The sequence below is a fragment of the Musa acuminata genome, chromosome BXJ3-11 (genome assembly GCF_036884655.1).
Source record: "Musa acuminata AAA Group cultivar baxijiao chromosome BXJ3-11, Cavendish_Baxijiao_AAA, whole genome shotgun sequence".
NCBI classification, from domain to species: Eukaryota; Viridiplantae; Streptophyta; class Magnoliopsida; order Zingiberales; family Musaceae; genus Musa; species Musa acuminata.
This window is the reverse complement of record NC_088359.1, coordinates 6,758,332-6,781,706: the sequence shown is the minus strand read 5'-3', so window position 1 is coordinate 6,781,706 and position 23,375 is coordinate 6,758,332. Positions and strand designations below refer to the sequence as shown.

The following is a 23,375-nucleotide window of genomic DNA, read 5'->3' as shown; positions in this document are numbered from 1 at the left end:
GGATTTTAAGGTTAAGTCGATTAACTTAAGGTTTTTTAAGTAGATTTTAAGCTAAGGGATAAATAGTAACAAGTTGGGTACAAACCTAAAGCCTGACAGAGATGACTAAACAACGCAATCGTCCGACATGAATCCAACAATATCTCTTCGAACAGGAGATTCTTGTTTTGTCTTTCGTCTTTTTGCTTCCCTAGAAAGAGAATTAGATCACACCGGAATATTTGGAATCACCGTACCTTAAGTTGACGCTTTGACTAATACATCCTTCTCTGAATGGGTGGGCCGGTCTTTACATTGAACAAGTTTAGACCCATCAGCCACTAAAATGGTGGACCCATTGATCAGTAATTTAATGGTATTCAATTATGAGATTGTATCATATCAAGGATTAACTTCCAGTGGATCTGATCTATAATCAACCCTGAATTGACGACTTTGAAGGAATAAAATTTTACGAGCTAAACTAGAGATGAAGATAAGATTCCATGGTGTGATCATTATTATGTTACTTATAATAATCATGATGTTGGTTATTAAATTTAACATAAGATCTTTAAATAAATGGCAAAGAATCATAGATAGAACATGGGTATACATTGGGCTAATTACATATTACCCCATGTAATTAATTACCTTTAGCATTCCAAGCCTTATACTTACAAATGTGAAATATTTAACTTAATTACTCTAACAAAACTATTTTTTCTTGATTTTTAACCACGTAAAATTATATTTTGAACCTTATATAGAGATCTTAATATTTTACTTTTCGTAAGTATAAGAATCCAACGTAACTTTTAAAATTATAAAAATTATAATACTAAATATAACTAATTACAAGGGATAATCTCCCTGTATATATTGTGTTTAATTAGGTGCTTCTAAATTATTTAACCTGAATGATCAGATTGTGAATACAAATAATCAACTAGTAAGTATTTAATTTTATATAAATAAATAAATTCTCACATGTGTACACAAGATTAAATCCATTCTTGGATAGAGAACGGAGAATAATGGGAGACCATTGTCACGTCGGCGAGGAAGAACACAATCTTATGATGTGAAGTTTGGATGGAGTGGGGCCGCACTTAATCGCGTGGGCGGTGAGACCCTGCAAGTGGCAATCACAAGCTTGACACTCGAGTCATCGCATCTTACTGGTGGCCTCCCATGATTATTACTAATTCCGCTACAATTGGATTTAAAATGATGAACACAAAAATATTAAATAGGAGGATGTATACGCATTATTGTCGGAGTGTTAATTGGAGTTCCTAAAGGCCATGATTTGATTAAAGGTGGATTCGGGTATCGTTTGCAGATCCGATCCATTTGCAGCCCCCCTACATAAACGTACCCACGCCCTTCTTCCCGTGCACGGTGCTGCTCACCCTCCAAAGATAACCAATCCTCCGGCACTCGCTTCATCTCTTGGCCTCTTCTTCTCTTCTCTATCGCCCATTAAGTCCCCTCGAGATGGAGAACTCGACAGGTCCTAAGTACCCCGAGAAGCCAGCCGGAAACCCTTACCCCAAGAGAGGACAGATCAAGGTCAGGATCTTCAAGGAGTTCACCTCAGCCGTCGGCTCCAGTGCTCCCGGAGATCACAGCTGCCAGGCCGAAGCCGGCTGCGGTGGCAGCCCGGCGTCGACCACCCCTGTTCGCGACGGCTCTCGAGGAGGCCGAAGCTGATGAGTTGCCTATGCCTGTATTACCTCCATCATCCACAGTGGATGTGTGTTGTGTCTCCGTTGCTTGTCTTCTTTATCGAAGGTGTCGTAGCAACGGAGTGAAGACTCTGTGACTAGTGCTGGCTTTGGGTTCCCTTACTGTTTCAGATTTTAGCTTCAGTTCTTCGCCTTCCAATTCAGTAGGACTATTTGCAAGGTCTGGGAACACCATATTTGTCATTATAAATTTTAATACAACATATATATTTTCTTTCGATTAGGAAGCCATATTCATCAAAAGAATTAAAACTAATCATTTCTAGTTGGTTAAACTATCAAAATGATTTTGAAAGGTCTTAGTGATAATTACGACTACTAACTATATAACTGCCGATTGGTGAAGATTAATTATAAGGGTGTATAAATAATTTTTATTTCATGGCAAGGGTGGCCTAAAATTGCTAATGTCAACAGGGGATTTTGGTTGTGTGAAACCACTTCTGGTTTATGCTGCCTCAAATAGACACTCAGCAGCTGCAGTAGCAGCAGCAGTGCGATGGGTCAATGTAAAAGTACTAAAAGAAGGATAAACAATAGGCAAGACAGAATTAAATTGCCAATGAAAAGGCTACGTACCTTCTTCAGTAAATGGTTCTTCCCTTGCGTACTTCTCATGTGCCTCAACGTCACTTGAATCTGATGGAATTAACGAATTACCACAACTGAAACGAAGAAGATTTGTATTGGTTATGACAATAGCCTCCTCCATTAAGCATATTGGAAATTTACCTTATCCAATCATTGTTAGCTTGCTCAGCGCTCATTGCAGCAAAACCAGCTTCTCTTTCTTCCTCTTTTTGCGTTTCCCTTACTATGCATGAATAGTTCAGGAGAAAGAACTAATGAATGGTAAATTATGCATGCTGTGAAAGATGATATTTAGTAGTTAAAGGCGAATATGCAAAAGAACTTGAAAGAGAAGAAAAAAAAGAGCATGGCGTTGTCATGAAAAAGTAATGGAAAAGAGAGGCAAAAAAGATGCTGCACTTGCAGAAGAAGAAATACAATGACACAAATTACTGATATCCAATCTCCTCCTCGATGGATATCTTTTCTCTCTTCCTCCGACATAGCCTTCATTTGGATTTCAAGTCAAACCGAGGAGGCAGTGCATGTCAATAATGGCAGCCCTTACCATCATTTAGGTTCTACTAAAGTTAACTCGAAAAAGGGGCATACTGGGCTGCATAGTCCTTTGATAGTGATATGCTCCGGTCACTATTAGTTGGGAAAAATTATTATAACTGAATATATTTTTTTTTAATTAAAATGAGATTTCTCATCAAATATCAATTTTTTATCGAAAATAAATATTAACTAGAGCAGTGTAAATAATAGAATAATAAATCAATCACAAAATGAGATATAAAATTTTTATGTAAAAAATCAAATACGAAAAAAATCACGGGACCATAGTCCACTTCAAACTTCCACTATCATCAATAATAATAATAGATTTATAATAAGTCTTCTTTAGAATAACTAGAATATCATAATAACATCAAGAATATATATCTTGACTCAACAATAACATATCATCATCACCATAGATGGATTTCATAAAAGGAAAATTTTAAGTCTCACCAAGTGGGTATAGCAGAAAAACATTTCAAAGAGGATAAACTACAGATTGGTACCATTAAGATTGTAAAGCTTGTTGCAAGGATAAAATTTGGGTTAAAACCGTCGAAGTTTAGCCACTTAGATCATCTAGCAAAAGCCTCAGAACTTTCCCTCTCCTCTTCTCTCTCTGTTATTTTTCTACGTCACCACAATTTCCACCGTTCGCACGTCTCTTCCACCGGCACACGTCTCCACTTCCCTATTTCTTTTTTTTTTCTTTTTTCAATAAATCAGATTTGGGCTCAATGCCCAAATCAATCTGTCTAAGCCCCCCTATGGGCTGGACATAATAATTCTCCCCCTTCAGCTCATATGGTGGGTTGTACTAAACCCGCTCTTCACCTACATGCTTCAAGCTTCTCCTTAGGCAAAGATTTTATCAATATGTTTGATCAATTCTCATTGGTATGCACCTTTTCCAAGTACAATTCTTTCGTCTTAAGCACATCACGAATCCAATGATATCTTAGTCAATATACTTGGATCTAAAATGGTATGTTGAATTCTTTCATCTTAAATAGTATATCCTTCATGTTTCAAGCTCAATTCCTGTAGAAACTTTTTCATACATAAAGTTTCTTTGCAGGCTTCAGTAATTCCTATGTATTATGCTTCTGTGGTTGATAGAGCAACTCAATTCTGCACTTAGATTGCCAAGAGACTACTCCCCCTAAAAACGTCATCAAGAACCCTGAAGTGGACTTCCTAGAATCAGTATCACCTGTCATGTCTGCATTTGTGTACCCTTCTTACCACTACCAAAACATAAACATAACCTGGAAGTACCACTTAGATACTATCTTAGGATTAGAGACAAATCAACCGACAACTTAAACTACATGAGCTATATTTGGCCTAGTACAAACCATAACATATATCAAACTGTCTATCGCAGATGAGTAAGACACTCTGGACATTTCTTCCCTTTCTTTCACTTATAGGACATTGTTTCCAACTAAACTTAAAATGACCTACAAGTGGGGAATAAACTACTTTACCTTTACTCATTTTGAATTTTGAAGAACCTTTTCAATTTAGGTGTCTTGAGATAGCCAAATTTTCTCATTCTTTCTATCACGAAGAATTTTCATACCAAATATTTGTTTTATTGATCCTAAGTCTTTCATGACAAAAGACTTAGCTCTTTTTTAAGCTTCTTAATTTTACCAGCATCATGGCCAACAATCAGCATATCATCAACATATATCAGGAGAATAATGAAATCATCATTTGAAAACTTTTTTGTAAACACACAATGACCAGATATGGTTCTATCATACCCTTAACTCATCATAAAGGAATCAAACTTCTTATACCATTGTCTCGGTACTTGTTTGAGTCCATATAAGCTTTTCCTAAGCCTGCACACTAGATTTTCTTTTCCCTTGACTTTGAAACCTTCTGGTTGCTACATGTAATTTTTTTCTTCTAAGTCACCAAGAAGAAATATAGTTTTCACATCAAGTTGCTCAACTTCTAAATTCAAGCGAACAACCAAACTAAGAATAACTCGGATATAGGACATTTTCACTACAAGAGAAAATATTCTTCAAAGTCAATACCTTTCTTCTGACGGAATCCTTTCATAACTAGTCGTGCCTTGTATCTTTGTTGTGAGTTATTATTTTCAGTCTTCAATTTGTAAACTCATTTATTCTTGAGAGCTTTCTTCCCTTTATGCAACTTTACCAAGTCATAGGTGTGGTTCTCAAGTAAAGATCTCATCTCTTATTGCAAGGCTTTAACTCACTAATTTTTGTGCTCATGTAGAATAGCTTCTTGGTAAGTTTCTGACTCTCCTACGTCAGTAAGCATAATATACTCATATGGAGGATCTCTTGTATATGGTTGTCGCTCTCTTGTGGATCTTCTTAATGAAATCTCAATTGGTGGAGAGTGGTGGAGGTGCTTGCTTAAATTGTTCAGTTGGCCAATATCATCAACTGTATAAGCATCATCACTGACATTCTCACTATAATCTTCTTGTTCATCTCCCTCATGATCATCATGAATTACAAATGAAGGAACTTGACCTAAACTCCAAGGAATATAAATTCTCAACATTGTCACCATCATCAAACAATTAGTCTTCAAGAAATACAACATCTCTACTTCTAATAATCTTCTTGTTCACTGGATCCCATAATTTGTACACAAACTCTTCATGACCATACCCTAAGAAAATACATATTTTTACCTTATTATCAAACTTGGACCTTTCATCTTTGAGAATATGAACAAATGCTTTACACCCAAAGACTCTCGAGTGATCATAAGATATATCTTTTTTTTTCCTTTCCAAACTCTCACTAGAACATCACCTTTTAGAGGAACTAATGGAAAAAGATTTATCAGGTCAAGTGTAGTTCTCATAGCCTCCACCCAAAATGACTTAGGTAACTTAGCATGGAAAAACATACAAATAATCCTTTATTCAATGGTTATATTCATCCTTTCTGCCACATTGTTTTGTTGAGGAGTTTCATGAACTGTTTTCTCACGCATGATACTATGGAACCTACAATAATTCTCAAAAGGACCCCTGTACTTGCCACAATTATTTGCTCGAACACACTTTAGCTTTCTGTTAGTTTCTCTTTCAACACTGATGTGAAACTCTTTGAAACCATTGAGTACATGGTCTTTAAATTTCAAACCAAAAGCTCAAACTTTTCTAGAATGATCATCAATGAAAGTAACAAAATAAAGAGCACCTCCAAGAGTTCTAGTTTGCATAGTACAAACATTAGTGTGAATCAAATCAATAACATTTGATCTTCTAGATGGTGGATAAGTATGAAAGATAACTATATGTGTTTTTTCAACTAAGCAATGATCACAAGATTTAAGAAATATACCTTGCACCTTCGGTAAGAACTACTTTCCAACAAGAGTTTGAAGTCCTTTCTCGTTGATGCGACCAAGTCTCTTATGTCAAATATCTATGCTTTTACCCTTTTGAATTGCATTGATCTCTCATTTCTGTAACTTAGCTTTCATGACATAGAAAGAATTTAGCATTTTTCCTCTCGCCACAAATAGAGAACATTTAGTGAGCTTTCTTTTGCTTTCACTAATGTGTAAATCCTTCATCATCAAGTCTGCTTGTAGATATCAAGTTAAGACGAATATTTGGAATATATCTAACATCTTTGAGTATTAATTTGCTCATAGTGCTAGTCTTTAAGCAAATATCTCCAATACTCACAATCTTAAATGTACCACTGTTTTCCATTTTGACATTGCTAAACTTACCAACAGTGTAAGATATGAAGAAATCACCATGAGAAGTAACATGAAATGAAGCACCAGAGTCAATTACCCAGTTACTATCCTGAGTTGCAAGACTGACACATCCGTCATCACAAACAATAACGATATCATCTTCAACAGCAAATGTACTAGTCTCTTTCTCATTTTTCTTCCTTTCATTTTGTTCTCGCTTTTAAAACATACACTCTTTCTTCATGTGACTTGGCCTATTGCAATGGAAACACTTGATATCTCTTCTAGACTTGGATCTTCCTCTATAACCATGTGGATTTTTACTATGACTTTTTCTACGTCTTTCTTGTTTTTCAATAAGTGCACCAGAAGAAGATTCTCCCCATTCTTTCCTTCTAGCATTTTCATTTACCAAACTATCTTTAACAATATCTATGGTTAGAGTCCCCGCGTAGAGTTACAAATTATCACCGCATACGTTTCCCAACTTTCCGATAAAGAGCCGAGAAATAACAATCCTTGCATCTCATCATCTATATTCATTTTTATAACAACCATCTTGTTTGCAAAACTCTGAAACAAACTTATATGCTCAACAATATTATCACCATCTTTATACTTTAAATTAAGTCTTTTAAGGAGAGAAATTTTATTTCCCACTATCATTTTCGCAAAAAGATTTTCTAACCTTTGCCAAACAACATCAACTCTGGTTTTATCATAAATATGCTCATGCAAATTTATATTCATCCATCTTCTAATATAGGCAATAAATTTTTTTATGTTGAACCTCTCATTCCTCATCTTCCATGATAGAAAGTTTTTCTTTAACTTTGATTGGCTTATAGAAATCTTTGCAATAGAGTAAATCTTCCATCATACGCCTCCAAATAGAATAATTTGATGAGTTCAATTTAATCATACCGCTGGAAAAAATGAGCACCAAACAACCTGATGCTATGATATCACTTGTTGGGAAAAACTATTATAGCAAAATAATTCTTTTTCCTATTTGTGTATCAAAATAAGGTTCCTCACTAAAATATCAACTTGTTACCAAAAGCAAATATTAACCAGAGCAATATAAACAGTAGAACAATGAATTAATCACAAAGTGAAATACCGAATTTTTATGTGAAAAATCCATTGCAGGAAAAATCACGAGACCATAGTCCACTTCAAACTTCCACTATCATCAATAATGATAACATATTTACAATAAGTCTTCTCCAAAATAACTAAAGGATCACAATAATATCAAGAAAATATATCTTGGCTCAACAATAACATATCATCATCATTATAGATGGCTTTCATGAAAGAAAAATTTTAAGTTTCACCAAGTGGGTATAACAGAAAAGCATTTCAGAGAGGATAAACTGTAGATCAGTACCATTAAGAATGTAGAGCTTATTGCAAGGATTCTTCACATAAAATTTAGGTCAAAACCGATGAAGTTTAGCCGCTTGATCATCTATTAAAAGTCTCAAAACCTTAACTTTCTCTCTCTGTTTATTTTTCTACGCTGCCACGGTTTCATCATTAGGACTAATTTGATGAGCTTATATAAATCTTTACAATAGAGTAAATCTTCCATCATACGCCTTCAAGTGGAATAATTTGATGAGTTCAATTTAATTATACTGTCTCTTCCATTTCAATTACACAAGAAAAAAACTAGCACCAAACAACCAAATGCTTTGATACCACTTGTTGGGAAAAACTACTATAGCGGAATAATTTTGTTTTCTATTTGTGTATCAAAATGAGGTTCCTCGCTAAAATACCAACTTGTTACCTAAAGCAAATATTAATCATAACAACAAAAACAGTAGAACAATAAGACACCGAATTTTTATTTAAAAAATCTAATGCGAAAAAAACCATCATGATCCATTATAATGGACGCCTCTGAACCACACGGATGATTTCCACCTTAGTCTCAACCGCACTTGTCATAATGTATTTATTTCTTATCTAACAATATGTAATGATATCACTATCCATATCAGATAACTTCTTACAAGCACTCTTCTTCCTATATAACTTGCTTACTTTGTATTCTAATGAACAACATTATGAAAATCCTGATATCTTATAGAGTCTTATCTAACTAACAATCATGTACTTTATCCTTCTGACTTGTCAAGCTTCCTTAAGCGAATATGGACTTTGGAACAGTTCAACTATCTAGTTGCTTCAATCGTACCTCTGCATGATCAAGTCCCTTCCATGAGATTCACTAATACTTGCATTCGAACTTTTCTCTCGTTGGTACACAGCCCCCATATACTGATGTACAAGATTTTCATCCGATGCAAAATTTGATACATGCATGGAAAATCTGTCTCTACGATACCATAGTCTTCGCTCTTTGAATCTATAAAAAAAATATTTTTTTTTTTATTTTGAACATCCTATTTTAGTTCTATGTACATTAACCGGTCCTTTTCTCTTCACCAAACTAAATTAATACCGCAACGATGTGGCATGTGCTTAGAGTAGATTAAAAAGGTTTGACTGTTATAAAGCATCACCAATTTTCTAGCTTTCCTTTTTGCTATAAGCCAAAGAAAGACACAACAGAAGCACAATCAGCTTCCGCCTATCCTCATCGATGCCAAACCTCAATGAACAGACAGGAACAACAAACAAAATCAACAATGAAGAAAGAATACAACTGTCGTCGACTTACCTTGACCGCGTTGGTCGCTGTAGAGGTCGATCCCCACGCCCTTCCTCTGGGCATAGAGATCATGCGAGAACTTGCAGTCGGAACCCTTTTGGTACCTGCCCGCCTCGCGGAACTAGCGTCTACACATAAGCAAGTCGATAACCCTAAGAACATCAACACGCGCATCGGTAATACAACAGAGACCAAGAGGAAAAGAAGACGACGAAAACCCCCCTATTTATTAATTGGAACTTTGGGCTGGCCGACGCCTTCTCTTCCTCCTCCTCCCCCTCCCGTTACTGTAGTTGTTAGATCAGCGAGGAATCCATCGACTAGTGAGGGGGCAGGGAACTAATGAGATGGATTAGGTTAAATTAGATAAGATAGTATCTCGACGGAGAACTGCCGGAGGGTACGAACGCACTTACCGGACATTCTTGCTCTGTGTTCTTGTTCTTCAACCCCCAAAGGTCTTCCTCCTCGACGATCCTCTGCTTCCTGGCGAGCTCCGCCTTCGATGGCTGGTTCTTGGGCCCGCATCAACAGAGAAACACGATAAAATGCGAAGAGGAATCAAATTCTGCTTCGCCTCGCTCTCTCTCTCTCTCTCTCTCAAATCAATAGAATTATTTAATTACCCTTCACGACTTGCATATTTATTAACCATACACCATCATAACTTAAATTATTATAAAAACAAATATTCTTTGGTTTTTCAAAAAATCTCTTTTTTTTATTTTTTTTCCTAATTTTTAATTTTTTGATATTAATTTCTTTACTCTAAATACTCTTGGCTTATAGTCATCTTAGTTTCATTGTGAGACTCTTATGCATTCATCCCATCATGAGAGCTTCATTGCTTTCACTCTATCATGATCGTCGTCTTTATCTTGTTATAGCTAATCATGAAAATAAAAAATAAAAAAGAAAAATATAAGTAAAGAAAAAGAGTTAAAGCATGATTATATAAGAGAAAAAAAAATACAAGGTAAAGATAATCATAAGTTATGACGGGACTTGCAACGGGATGATAAACGATGAGAAAAGATATTTAGGTTATTAAATAAAACATAGGCATCAAATGGAAAAACTAAAACACATTATAAGAAAATATCAAAAATAATTTTTTTTAAGGAAAATCAATCAATATTTTTTAAATATTGAAAATAACTTTAAATATATTATATTTTTATTAAAGAGAAAAGTAAGAAAGGAAAGGATTTATATTATTTGATTGTTCTTAATTTAATTAGTGATATCATCATATAAGTATCGAAACAATTTATATACATATATCCATCCGATTTGTTTTACTCTTAAATTTAGGTTTCATAGATATAAATAATTATTTATTTTAATAATAAATAAGCATATGTTAATAACTAATGTGGTTAGTCGATTATTTATATAATAATGTTCGAACTCCAATTCACATTAAAATTTATAGCATTGGGTGATTTCTTTGTGGGCATCAATCATTTATTTAATATAATTTGTATCGTCAAGTCTTTAATTATTTTAATACTTTATATAGTCCTTCAATTTTTTTCTTTGGAAATTGGGGTGGAAGCTTAAGCGATGAACAGATAAAAGAACAAAAACAATATGGCATAAAATTTTATTAAATAATAATGATAAAGTTGGTATCTAAAGCCCTTCTCTTTTTTTTTTTCCCCAAGGATAAACGGTGAAATTGAATTCTAACTCACAAAATCAATACTTAGGTACCACCCAAAACATAAATAAATTATTAGAGTATATATATATATATATATATATATATATATATATATATATATATATATATATATATATATATATATATATATATAATATCAATAATCAAAAACCACATCTCATTATCAATACATTCACTTAAATGCTTTATCAACTAGATATATCGATTAAACGTTCTACCCGTTTTGTATGATATTATGGTACCAACCGATAAGGATATTTAGTTCCACATTGATTAAAAAGTAAAAAAACCAAGAGCTCAAGTCCATCGGGTCACCTTTATCCTTAGAAGCACATTTTGAAGCTTCGAAAGATTAAAAACGTGCAAATATGCTCGCTGCCCAAAGCGAATAACTCATCGTAAGCCTATCGCACTAATGACTTACTATATTGGCACTCGAAGAAGGGCTTTAAGCCATTGGCTTCCATACGAGAGGGAATACTGATAATAACATTTAGTCTTGGTTAAAGCGTAGAGGAACCAAGAGCTCGTAAATTCATCCAAAACGGACAAAATATGACTTATCACTAACTATAATACCTAATGATTCAATTGATCTTTCATGTCTAAGTAACATCCGACAATCCTATATAATTATTAAATTCATATCCTTATTTTCCTAACTATTACGATAAATCATCATAAAATACATTAGAAAAAACAAATGAGATCTTATTGGCTCCGAAGACTCTTGTTAGACACGTCCCTAATACATCTAATAGGAAATCTAATAATATTTAATATATATATTTCCTAATAATATTTAATATATATATATATATATATATATATATATATATATATATAAAGAGAGAGAGAGAGAGAGAGAGAGAGAGAGGATAAGGCAACGGCTCCACTGCGCCCACCTGTGAAACACCGAATCTTCTGCTCACAAAGGTCCTGCAGATGATCCGAGTCCGGGAAGGGCAAAATTGGCATAACGGAGAAATGGCACGTCTCGTAAATAAATGCAAGAGCGTTGGTGGTTTGAAGCCGGTGTTGTGGTTGCCGGTTCTTTAATACGCAGCCGAGTCGGCGCAAAAACACCAAGTGCGTCCTGCGGACAAACCCATCCCTTCGTAAGAGAGGAGAGGCGTCCTCCCGATCCCGACCTCAGCCTTCGATCCATTCCCAATCCCCCCAGTGTAAGTGATCTCTCGCCGATCGCAGGATCTGCCGTCTTCTCCCGTTAAATTATCTTCACTTTGCTGATCTATTATGGTCCCCGCGGAACCGATGGCGTAGACTGGCCGGCTGTTGGTTGCTTCCATTGATTGGGCGTGGGAGTTTTTAGCTGTGGGTAGATTTTTAGTATTCTCTGTCGGAACTCGTGCGATCAAGGATTTCGTGCAAATCCTTATGTTGCTAGATTGGGGTTAACCTGTAGATTTTGCTATTCGTGAAGGAGAAGTCTGGGGAGATTGCCGGATAGGAAAAGAATTGTGTTCTATAGGGCTTCTCTCTGGTTTTGGGAATGGGATAATGTATGTAGGTAATCCTAGAAATTAGGACCTTTTAGGGGCATCATTTAGTAACTATTGGACGTGGATTTCTGGTATTTTATCTGTGATTTGTATGCATTCTTGGTTAGTCTTTTGAATAATTTTTTCGTGTTTGAAGGACCACCATGAGTGATGATGGAGATAGGACCTGTCCTTTGTGCGCTGAGGAGATGGATCTGACTGACCAGCAGCTGAAACCTTGCAAATGTGGATATGAGGTATGTGTGCCTGCTGATTGGGAAACGAGATAAATTCGGGTTTTAAGATTGAAGCACTTGTTACGTTTGACTTTGCTACAGATGATGTCTGAATTCTTAGAAGCGTTGAGTTCCATGTCTTGAAGTTGACGCACGATCTTTATCTTGTCTGCAGATTTGTGTTTGGTGTTGGCATCAAATAAATGACATGGCTGAGAAAACAGAAGGGCGGTGTCCCGCATGTCGCACGCCATATGACAAGGAAAGGATTGTCAGAATGGCCGCCAACTGCAAAAGGTTACATTCTAAGTGTTTTCCTTGAATGATTTATATGTTGTATAGATTCATATGACACTAAATTTATACATTTTCTTTCTTTTGTATAGGATAGTTGCTGAGATAAATTCTGAGAAAAAGCAGAAATCTCAAAAAGCAAAGCTGAAAACATCTGCAGAAGCTAAGAAGCATCTTAGCAGTGTCAGAGTGATGCAACGAAACCTTGTGTACATAATTGGACTTCCTACTAATTTATGCGATGATAGTGTGCGTGCTTGATCTCTTTTGTTGTTAGAACTCATGCTTTAGGTAAACAAAAAGGGGTTCTTTTGAGGTTTCTCTGTGATTTGCAGTTTCTTGAAAGTAAGGAATACTTTGGTCAGTATGGGAAAGTTATAAAGGTGTCAATTTCTCGTCCTGCAAGTACCCCTACCCAGCAAGCATCAAGTAACAGCACGTGTAGTGTGTAGGTCTTATTTATATCGACTTTGGTATTATTTTCTATTTGTTAAGAACAGAGCAATCATTTGAATTCATCTCCAAACTGAGGAAGCTACTTATTTCAGGCATTATAACTTGTTTCTATGTTGTGATGATATTTATATTTGGGATCTAGTTTAGGTTGTTTGTTGTGTATTAAATTGATTTATTCAATAATTTTATCTCTTTCAACTTATTCTGCATTTTTATGTTGTTTCATGCTTGCACAATTGGGTTTATGAATTCTTGTTTTTTGTGAAATCAATTTCTGTGTTTTTCAGTAATTTGTTGCCAAACAAGCATTGCCACTTATGCATCTAGTGGTGACTATTTATATGCTAGGTGCATTGCTTGTAGACATTCACTTACATGCCTTTAGTATTTGAATCATGTTTGAATTTGAGGATCGTGTTAGTTTATATGTTGGTGCTAGATGTTGCTTGTTGGTCCTACTGACTCTCTATATTTTTCTTTAGTTTACTTCATTTTTTTTTTTTTTGACTTGGGCCATGTTTACTTTGTGGTGGTCTGATCTAGGATTCAGTCATTAATTTTTTCTAAGCTCACTGGGCCTAGCCTTCTACTAGACAAAGGATGTATGTATATTTCTTCTCTTATCGTCTTCTGGTTTTGGTTGAGTATTGTGTATATTGTGATTTGAGGTGCAACATGACTGATTAACAGCGGATCTAAAATAAATAAAGAGAATTAAAGAATTTATGGCTGTATTTATGGAGTGCTTGGCCCTTGTAAGTTCATGAAGATGGCTTCACCTGGAAAACACATGTAACAACAAGTTTTCTACATGGTGTTTGCATAGGGCCGCAACTATAGCTTTTTGTGACCTGATCACAAAGTGTTTGAGAAGTATTGAATTCATGTTTAGTTTACCAATATTGGGTTCTCATATTTTTGTACCTTGTTGGACTAGGTATGTTACATATGCAAGAGAAGAAGAAGCTGTTCGATGCATTAAAGCTGTACACAATTATGTTCTGGAGGGTAAGACCTTGAGGTAAGCCAGTCATTTAGATTTCATTTGCATGACTTATTCATTTAACCTGTTCTTACCCTAATAGTTGTGTAGTTCACTTTTGTAGGGCATGTTTTGGTACAACGAAATATTGCCATGCCTGGTTGAGAAATATGGTACAGAAAGTAGCCTGTTTCTTTACTTCTGGATTCTTTTTTACTATAATTTTGTTTACATATGATAAACTTTGTTTCTTGTCAAATTTCATTACCAGTAATTATCTTGGTTGTTCAGACCTGCAGCAATCCAGATTGTCTGTATTTGCATGATATAGGCAGCCAAGAAGATAGTTTCAGCAAGGATGAGATTATTTCAGCTTATACAAGGTAATAGATTAGTATATCGTACAACCTTCCATCTAAAATGGAATGCTAGATTATTGCTGTTGACTTTGAGCTATTGCAGTATGACAACATGTTTTTTTATGGAAGTTAAAATAAGCTTAATTCTTTGTCATAAATAAGTATTGTTTAATAGTGTGTCCATCACACAAGTGTTCGATAAACTTTAATTATAGCACATATGCATTTCATTTAACCCTGTAAATTCTTTGGTTTTCCAAGAAGCTTTTTTTGGGTGATATGAGGTACTGGCAGAGCAGTATTTCTTCATCTGATGGAAATTTCTACTAATATCTGATACTCTTGACACTATTCTGCTCTTTGATTCATTTTCCATGAATTGTCTTACATGTATTCTTATATAGCACTGCAGCAATGTAGGACGAACATAATCAAACGAAAACTCAGTGTAAATGATTCCTGTTGCACATATGCAGCTCAGAGATACTGTTTTGATTGAGTTTTCTTCTACACATCTGTTTGCTGTCATTGCTATGAGCCTATGATTATTATTTATGAAGCTTTTTCATCATATTTTGCACAGGGATTTCCTTGTTAGAAAATTCTAATTTGTTATAGATAGTATGTTTGTATACTAGTTGCACATAAGCAACTTATGTTCATCAAATAATATGTCTCCCTCTCCTCAGTTATGCTCAACTAGTGTGTCTCGGGTCTTTAATATACATGCTGGAATTAGCCACCACAGAAGTTGCATGAGGCTTTCTTCACACTCAAGGTTTCATAGTTCTAAGAAGATGAGAACTCTTTACTGTCAGAACTAAGTTGGCCACTTAGTGCAGTTCTCTAGACTTTAAGAGTAACTTCATGAAGTGATGTTTAGTTCTAGATAGCCAAGTGTTAGAGGAATGTCTAAATTAAATTTGGTTCAACATAGTCTAACTCAAGCAACAGTTACGCAATAGGGATCTAAGAAAGAAAGTTCATATTTGAGTATTATAAAGTCTGTATAAGAAAGCCTCTGGTTAGTATATTATAAAAGTAGGATCAACATAATTTAATTCATTATTTAGTGATTCTGGCAATCATTAGGTAAAGGTGTACAAAAGCTTTGGAGAAGTCTAGAAACTTAATCTTGGTTACAGTGGCTAACTATGTCATAAACAAGTAAACACTATCTGTACTTAAAAATTTTAAACATCAATACAATTCAAACAGGACTAGGCACCTAAAAAAGCAGCCAGTAAAAAGTGGTGAATATTAATCTAAAAATACTAGAAGAATAATAATGATATGACTCAATAGCAGTCAAACTTGACAGTTCTGGCTTAGCCTAAAGTTTGTCAAGATCCAAATTAAACTTAAAGGCAATAATTCTGCATCAAATGCTTTCTTTGCATGGATCTCGCCCTTGAGATCTCTGAGTTCCAATGCATGATTTGCAACCCAAGCATCAGGATAGCACTTGAGATTGAGTTCTCTGTCGATATCCAACACATTCGTTCACACTTTCTTATACAACACATTCGTTCACACTTTCTTATACAGCTTTCTGGCTTATAAAAATTTGTAAATAAATTTGACAGAAAGAAGGGTTCTGACTTCTGAGTACCTAGTAATATGATGACATCTGGATTGACAAACATTTAGTACAAGCTGCTGTATGATTTGCATGATGTCCTGTGCTTAAGAATTATTGAGTATTGTAGTGCCTGCTATCACACTTTCATAGCATATATGGCTATATTATTTTGATAGATATATGCTTGCACAAACTGAAATAAGTTTATGTACTTGTTGCTGTGTATATGTTGGATGTCCTGTACTTAAGACAAATGCTGTAATATCATGACAGCATTTGTCTTAAGCACATGTGATCACCATATTATGTTGAGATTCATTCAGTCACAACTGGTAAATTGTATAGAGACAGCACAGACGTGAACAACATTGAAGCCCTCCACAATTACTATTCTACTGTCTTAGGTTCACTAGTTGCATATTGCAATCATCTTATTGCACTTGATGAGGTTATTATTGTTGCCTTGTTCTTCCACAGAATCTAAAGTAATCCTATGAATTCAGTGTTTGCTCTCCCTTTTACTCAACTTTTGGCTTATTGTGCTTTTAGGAGTAGGGTTCGACAAATTGCTTCAAATAATTCTCAACAGCATTCAGGAACTGTTTTGCCTCCTCCAGCCGATGACTTTTCTAACAGTATAACAGCTTCAAGCAGATATCACATCAGAAGTGCCTCAAATGTAAATTCTAATGCTTTGATAGTCACTTAAAAAAAAAGCTTTGATAGTCCACTGAGGCTTAGGACTTATTTTTAGTTAGGACCTGCAACTTATTTAGTCTGTAGTAAACCATATTGATTGTGGCTATAAATTTTTTGTATATGCTTTGTATCATCACATTTACTGATTGTACATGCAAGCAGAGCATCTCAAACCAGGCCAAAGATTCTCCTCCTAATAGCAATGCTGGGAAGCCCACTGTTCTTCCGGCTGGTGCTTCATGGTGTGATTCTTGCTGTTCCCTTCTTTTTCGGATTTCCCAGTCTATCAAAGTCAATGTTCAAATTTCTTGCATGCAGGGGTCTTCAAACTTCGAACTGCCGGTCTCCTGTTGCAAGTGCAGCATGCTCCCAAGTTTCCCATGCCAAACAAAAGGTAGAGATGGTTGGTAATTTGTCTTTGCCTCCTGTATTGACTGAAAACACACATCATCCTTCTGCATGGAATGATGAAGTAGCTACAACATCCAAGGTGCCTGAAAACCAGACTTTAACAACTAATAAATCACCTTTGTTGTTAACGGAAAGTACTAAGCAGTCCTCCTTGAGGCATAATTTTGTGGATATGACGCCGAAAATGCCAGCAAACCGAGAATCACTGCAAGTTGGTGACATTTCTCAACCTGTAGAACCTTTGAGGTCATCACTGGAGGCGGTTGTAACAAATAATTGTTCATCCAGATCTTCTTCATTGGATGACATAGTTGTGACATCAAAGCTTGGTGAAGAAAAACCAATGTCACACTCGGATTGCGAGTTTATGCCTATTATTGACGAGCAGAGCCAAACAGTTGTATCAGAAGTATCAACTATAGATCTCTCGGACATCCCTCGTGCTTCGCAGGTGGCCTCAAATTTCTCATATAGCCTTCCAGTTAGTGCATCAGAAGATAACGAAACATCCATTTATGCAAATGGTGACAACACAAAGGCAATAAATAGCACCATTTCTAAAGGTTTTGATAGACAATTCAGCAGGTCTGGTTCTGGTAGTGCTACTCAAGGTTCTAGTATTGTCAATGGGGTAACACATAGTTTATGCTCAAGTTTGTCTTCAGTAACTATAGATAGCCATGTTAGAGCTGATCAGTTGCATGTGAACCAGCATCAATTTTCAAATGTTAATAGTTTTACAGCTGTGATGCCTCTGACAAATGACTCGGATTCAGCTTCATTGAACAAAGCCCTGCTGTTGCTTGATAAGGATGCTAGTAACAGGTTAAGGGACCGGAGTTGTGAGCTACTAAAGGAACAGTCGACCTCTGCAGTTAATAACAAAGATGTCTTGCTACTTCCTTCTGACAATAAAGTACTTAGAGTTTCAGATACTGTTGATCGACTATCTTCTTCAATTTACCTAAATCATTCACACAATAGCGGTAATTGTTCAAGTTCTACTTCTTGGAACACCTATGTCCAAGATAAACAAACCCCAAGAGTTGGCAGAAATATGGACAGATATTCAGAGACGGCCATGTTTCCATTTTTTCCATTAGGCGATAAAGAATCTGCACTGCCCAATGGTCACAAAGCTTATGAGCAAAACAGTTGTTCACCTGGGAGGGGTTTTCAGTGTCCTGAGATGAACTGCAATGAAGAAAAGGTGAAATCTTCAGGAAGAGTTAATGATATAGCCAGTTCTAACAAATATGCAACTGTAGAGATAAAGAGGGAGAGCAGCATCATTTCGGATATACTGTCACTAGATGTTGATCCATGGGATGACTCCTCAGCTACAAGTAATAGTTTTGCTAGACTGCTTGGTGAAACCGAAAAACAAGAAAGCTCCTTTAAATTATTAAGTTCTTGGAGATCCAACAACAGCAATCAGTCTAGGTTTTCTTTTGCCAGGCAAGAATGCCAAGGGAGTGTTGTACAACCTACCAGAGGTGAGGCCCATGCACAGATGTTTTGCTCATCACATGATTCATTTGAACACGGGCTTCGAAATGGAACTATGTTTGATACTTTTGAGTCTCCCAACACTGTCATCAACAGCAACCCTGTTGTCTCATTTGACAAGGCTGCTGGTAAGTGCTTGCTTATTATTAATATGATCATCAACCCACAAATTTGTTCACTTGTAATAACTTTTTAATATTCTTGTTGCTCTTTTGCTGTTTCTGATATCTCTAAGTTCACTTTTATATATGTGTGCTTTCATTTTAACTATTTAGATTCTTTCAATGTTTAAATGGGAGCCTGTGAGTCCTTTAGACAAGGTTTCAATAAGCAGTCTTTGCAGCCGCACACGTGGATCAGTGACATAACCCTGTTATCACCCTGTATGCTTATTGGTCTCTTAGCCTCATCACATACCTTATATATGTGGCAGCATCATGTGATTCGGCTGCATAATTGGAACACACATAACACATGCAGCTGCATAAGGTGCATAAAGGCTTTAGCCCAAACTGGTGCAATCTGTCTGAAGGTTATATGTTTCGATGATACAAGAGAGCCTTCAACCCTTTCTCTGACTCGTATCTTTTTTTCACTCTTTCTTCTGTCTGTGCCCTAGTTTGTGACTGCTTCTCCACATGTTTATTCCCACTCTTTGCCTTCCTCAAGTATATTGCTTTCCAGCAGACGCAATCTAAGGAGTTCCATATGGTTTCTCCTTTGAGACTTAGTCCACTATGACCACACCCTCTTGGTCACCTATATATGATGCTGCATGGATCTATGCAATGACAATGTGAGATCTGCCTTCTGTTATTTGTTCTGCTAATTATTCCAGGAAAGAGGTAAACTTGGAGCATTGGTTTCTCGAAAGCCTTTTCCCCTTTTGATTGGGGAACTTTTTTTTGCTATAGTTCTTTTTTGTATTTCTTTCATGGACTATGTTCCCAATCTGCTGCTTTTAAAATTATACATTTTTGTTGTGGTAAGCATTCCCATGCTGCATATGCATCATGCAGTTTCTGGACCTGCATAGTGCTTCTCGCTTATTGTCAAATTATTCTAAAAAAAAAGATCTTACCTATTGTCAACTTTGCATGTTGTTGTCAGCAAGCCTGATCCATGGGTCATGGGTGACTATACACAATTACCACGACATTTCTCTTTTTATATGTAACAGGTTTCTGTCACTTCCACGATAATTGACCTTAAATACTAAGCAATGAATTCATTACATGGACATGGTATTTTGAATGTGAAATTATTGTTTATTTAGCATATCATGCCAATATGAACTTGACTAAATACTGTGCTGTCGTTTAAATTTGTTTGTGTGGGTTGTTGATCTCTGTTTGATATTCATTCGCTCATGAATGGAAGGTACTTTGAAGGCTAAGATATCAGCTCCACCTGGATTTTCCACTCCAAGCAGAGTACACCTTCCAGATTTTTCTTCTCAAGATAGATTCTACCAAACACATGAGGCAGTGTTCTCAGGTTTGTATATCAAATTTGTCCAGTCGTCTTGCAGGACCTTCAGTTCCTTAATGTGTTTTTGTTTTCTTGCAGAAAATCATTATCAAGCACAAATATCTGGAAATCCTAGTGATATAGGATTTACTGATCCAGCAATTTTGGCTGTCGGCAAGGAGCGAATGTCACTTGGAATAAATAATGCTGGGTTGGGCCTTAAATCTACATTTTCTGCTCAAATTAGTGTTTCAGATAGTGACCCAAGGATTCATCTATTGAGGCCGCAGTCTCTTTCTTCTTATCACAACATGGATATACCAGAGTCTGCGGGAGATAGATTCTTGCAATTGGGTGATACATATATTACATCTCAACTTTCAGCAGAAAACCGTAGGGGTCTTTCTCCAATTGCACAGATATCATTCCAGCAATTGAGAAATAAACAATTTTTTAACAAACAGTGGGATGGCTTGAATGATTTACGGACTGGAAGTGATATGGGTTTGAGGGAAGCTTTGAGGAATGAGAGATTTGGGCTAACTAACGGCTATTCTAGCAACGAGGAACGAAAATTTCTTTTCCCAAATGGTGATCTATATAACAGGGAATTTAGGATGTAGTGGTTAACTGTCACAATGCAGCATTTGTCCATCGTCCATGTATATGCCCTTGCATCTCTGAATAAATATCATTGGTTCTTTTTAGCAGACAGGTTAGTTTATGGACACGTGTGCTGCAACTTTCAAAGGTTGGCTGTGCATTTTGAAAGTGAGAGTATACATTCAGCCTCTTCCATCAAAGGTTAACATGGGTTTTATCTATCTGTATCAAATTTGAGAATACTAGGAGAATCATTGGTTCTACAAAACCAAAGCTCTGACCTTTTATGATAGGTGACACTTAAAATGTTGAATTTTGGAATTTTCTGATCTTGGATTGTCTTGGGGAGCAAAGTCTGTTGATAGAGAGCTTTTTAAATGATGGTGGTTGTTAGGAATTAGAGTGTTGCCGCATAAGTTTTCAATATAATGCATGCCAGATGAGTGGTCTAAGACTGAATGCATAAGTGGAGCAAACTTGCCAATAGTTTCTTTAATATAATGTTGGAGAAATGTTGATCAGCTCCACATTAAAAGGAATGCCCAAGCGAGTGATGAGCGAGCTCATGCTGAAGTTCTACTTGTTTTGTCGGCTTGGAGTTTACACAACACTGTCAGGTAGGTTTATCATTGCCTTTTCAGATCTTTTTACATCCTGCATTGACTAGCAACTATTTTAGTTCTACTTTTAAGTTGTAAGGTCATATTATATATACTATGCTTTACTTCGTGAAATTATCTGGAATTGTCAACAATTTTATGATGAATGTAAAACTATAGAATTATGTAGAGTTCTGATTGAAGGCTACATGTATGTATAATCATTTTTAATCTAAGAGCAATATACATGTTGGTGATTGGATAATGTTTGTAATGGCTTTGACATTTCTTGGGAAATATTTACTGAGGAATTTTAATAACCTCAAGTGTTAGCCCTTTGCTATATATAGTCACATAATATCTGTTGCAAATGGATAGATGAAATTCCTGGATAGTCCTAATGATGCCCATTTCCATGTTGTGCATCTTAATCTGAAACCTATATTTGTTAATCTGAAACCTATATTTGCTGGTTCATGATGCAATAGTAGTATTAAAGGATTCATACAAGGGACAGAAGCTGCACTAGCCATGATTGGGCTTCTATTGCATCACTTGAGGCTGTTACATCTGGACTTCTAAGTTCTATTAAGTGCCATTCTCTTACAACAAGGTTCATCATCTTGTTAAGTATCTTTTATGTTTGCTCCTGCAATAGTTGCTTATTTTTGCATGTATTCTCTCTTTTTGACTGTTTGTCAATTAAAGAAGTTTTTTGGTGTTTCTCGTAAGAATTTCTTTGGTTAAATGTTTATTAGACCTCATGTTTCAACATCAGACCAAGTTATTTAAACAGTAGATGCAGTTAACTTAGTGGTGTCTTAGACATTTGGAATTAATCTCTTTCCTGTTCTTGCGCTCTTATTCTCAGCAATTCATCATGTTTTATCGGGTCCTTTCTTGGGTATTCTTGCTGCCTTGGTGCATGGTTCTACCATGGGAACAGGAAGAACTGTTGAATATTTCTTACATGGTGGAAGCAGGCCGGCTCGAGAAAGGGTTCTTCTGTTTTCCTCCATGAATGCTGATTGATTCACGGAGGCTTCAAGGACCTTTTCCGATGACCGACAGACTTCACCTGACAATTTTAACTGTGAGTATGATGTTCGGCTTGAATTAAAGATATAATTTTGTCATGTAGCAGGGTAGCTGACAGTATTTACATAGCCGATGAAACATCAGATTCGGATTGGTTATGTAGTTTGTCTGCTACTATCTTGCTAATGAAATCCAAAGATTAAAGGTGTGCGCTTAAACTTTCTCGAGGTAGAAACATTAATTAAAAAAAAATCCTTTATTTTGGTTTCTTAAGAAGGATTTACTTTTTTAATCCTTGTAGATGTGATGCAACATCTTTTTGAGAAGCTGTTTAAGATTGTTTTCTGAAATGTGATAAAAGGATACTGCTATCTGTAGAAGCTCCAGATACAATTTTTTTTTAAATTACAATAATAAGAAACGCTTGTGAAGAAGGTGCTGTTTTTTTGGAAGGCGAAGAACATGGAGATTCTTCTCCAAAATTATTGGGGGTTTACATTTGTGGACAAAAAGGTAAGAGATCTACATGATTTACTCTGATGTGCACCAAAGAGGATCAGTCATCAAATTATGTCTTCGTTATCTGCCTCGTGTCATATTCTAAATTCTAGTGGTTGCATCTTTAGACCAAATGTTATAGTCTCATCAATTCTACTAAACCGATGTTATACTTTGCTACTA

General features: G+C 35.8%; 1 protein-coding gene and 1 long non-coding RNA gene across 11 annotated transcripts; one reads left to right on the top strand and one right to left on the bottom strand.

The window, feature by feature from the left end:
• Positions 1 to 924: 924 nt before the first annotated feature.
• LOC135652840 (uncharacterized) lies at positions 925 to 9,883 on the bottom strand. Of its 3 annotated transcripts, none has more exons than XR_010502218.1 (5): positions 9,684 to 9,883; positions 9,277 to 9,606; positions 2,463 to 2,544; positions 2,310 to 2,395; positions 925 to 2,207 (listed from the first exon to the last, which is right to left on the bottom strand). It is a non-coding gene; the product is annotated as an uncharacterized LOC135652840 (long non-coding RNA). The 3 variants fall into 3 exon arrangements; XR_010502217.1 differs by having other exon boundaries at positions 925 to 1,892; XR_010502216.1 differs by having other exon boundaries at positions 925 to 1,114.
• A 2,121-nt stretch (positions 9,884 to 12,004) lies between these two features.
• LOC103970709 (uncharacterized) lies at positions 12,005 to 23,128 on the top strand. 8 transcript variants are annotated; one of them, XM_009384603.3, is made up of 14 exons: positions 12,005 to 12,138; positions 12,614 to 12,713; positions 12,868 to 12,989; positions 13,079 to 13,235; positions 13,322 to 13,434; positions 14,380 to 14,463; positions 14,549 to 14,597; positions 14,716 to 14,807; positions 16,915 to 17,044; positions 17,227 to 17,306; positions 17,383 to 19,112; positions 20,365 to 20,481; positions 20,554 to 21,674; positions 22,528 to 23,128. In XM_009384603.3, exons 2-13 carry the CDS (start codon positions 12,621 to 12,623, stop codon positions 21,075 to 21,077), a joined length of 3,291 nt encoding a protein of 1,096 aa, XP_009382878.2. In that variant the 5' UTR covers positions 12,005 to 12,138; positions 12,614 to 12,620; the 3' UTR covers positions 21,078 to 21,674; positions 22,528 to 23,128. The 8 variants fall into 8 exon arrangements, with proteins under 8 accessions (XP_009382878.2, XP_009382879.2, XP_065030130.1 ...); XM_009384604.3 differs by lacking the exon at positions 13,322 to 13,434 and having other exon boundaries at positions 13,079 to 13,195; XM_065174058.1 differs by lacking the exons at positions 12,005 to 12,138; positions 12,614 to 12,713; positions 12,868 to 12,989; positions 13,322 to 13,434 and having other exon boundaries at positions 13,153 to 13,195; positions 14,696 to 14,807.
• Positions 23,129 to 23,375: the final 247 nt, after the last annotated feature.

Excerpts from the sequence above, each read along its gene's own strand:
- LOC103970709 (XM_009384603.3), top strand. The coding sequence starts at position 12,621 with ATGAGTGATGATGGAGATAGGACCTGTCCTTTGTGCGCTGAGGAGATG. Across the intron at positions 12,990-13,078 it reads ATGGCCGCCAACTGCAAAAG|GATAGTTGCTGAGATAAATT; the intron begins GTTACATTCTAA and ends TCTTTTGTATAG. Across the intron at positions 13,435-14,379 it reads AGTAACAGCACGTGTAGTGT|GTATGTTACATATGCAAGAG; the intron begins GTAGGTCTTATT and ends TTGTTGGACTAG.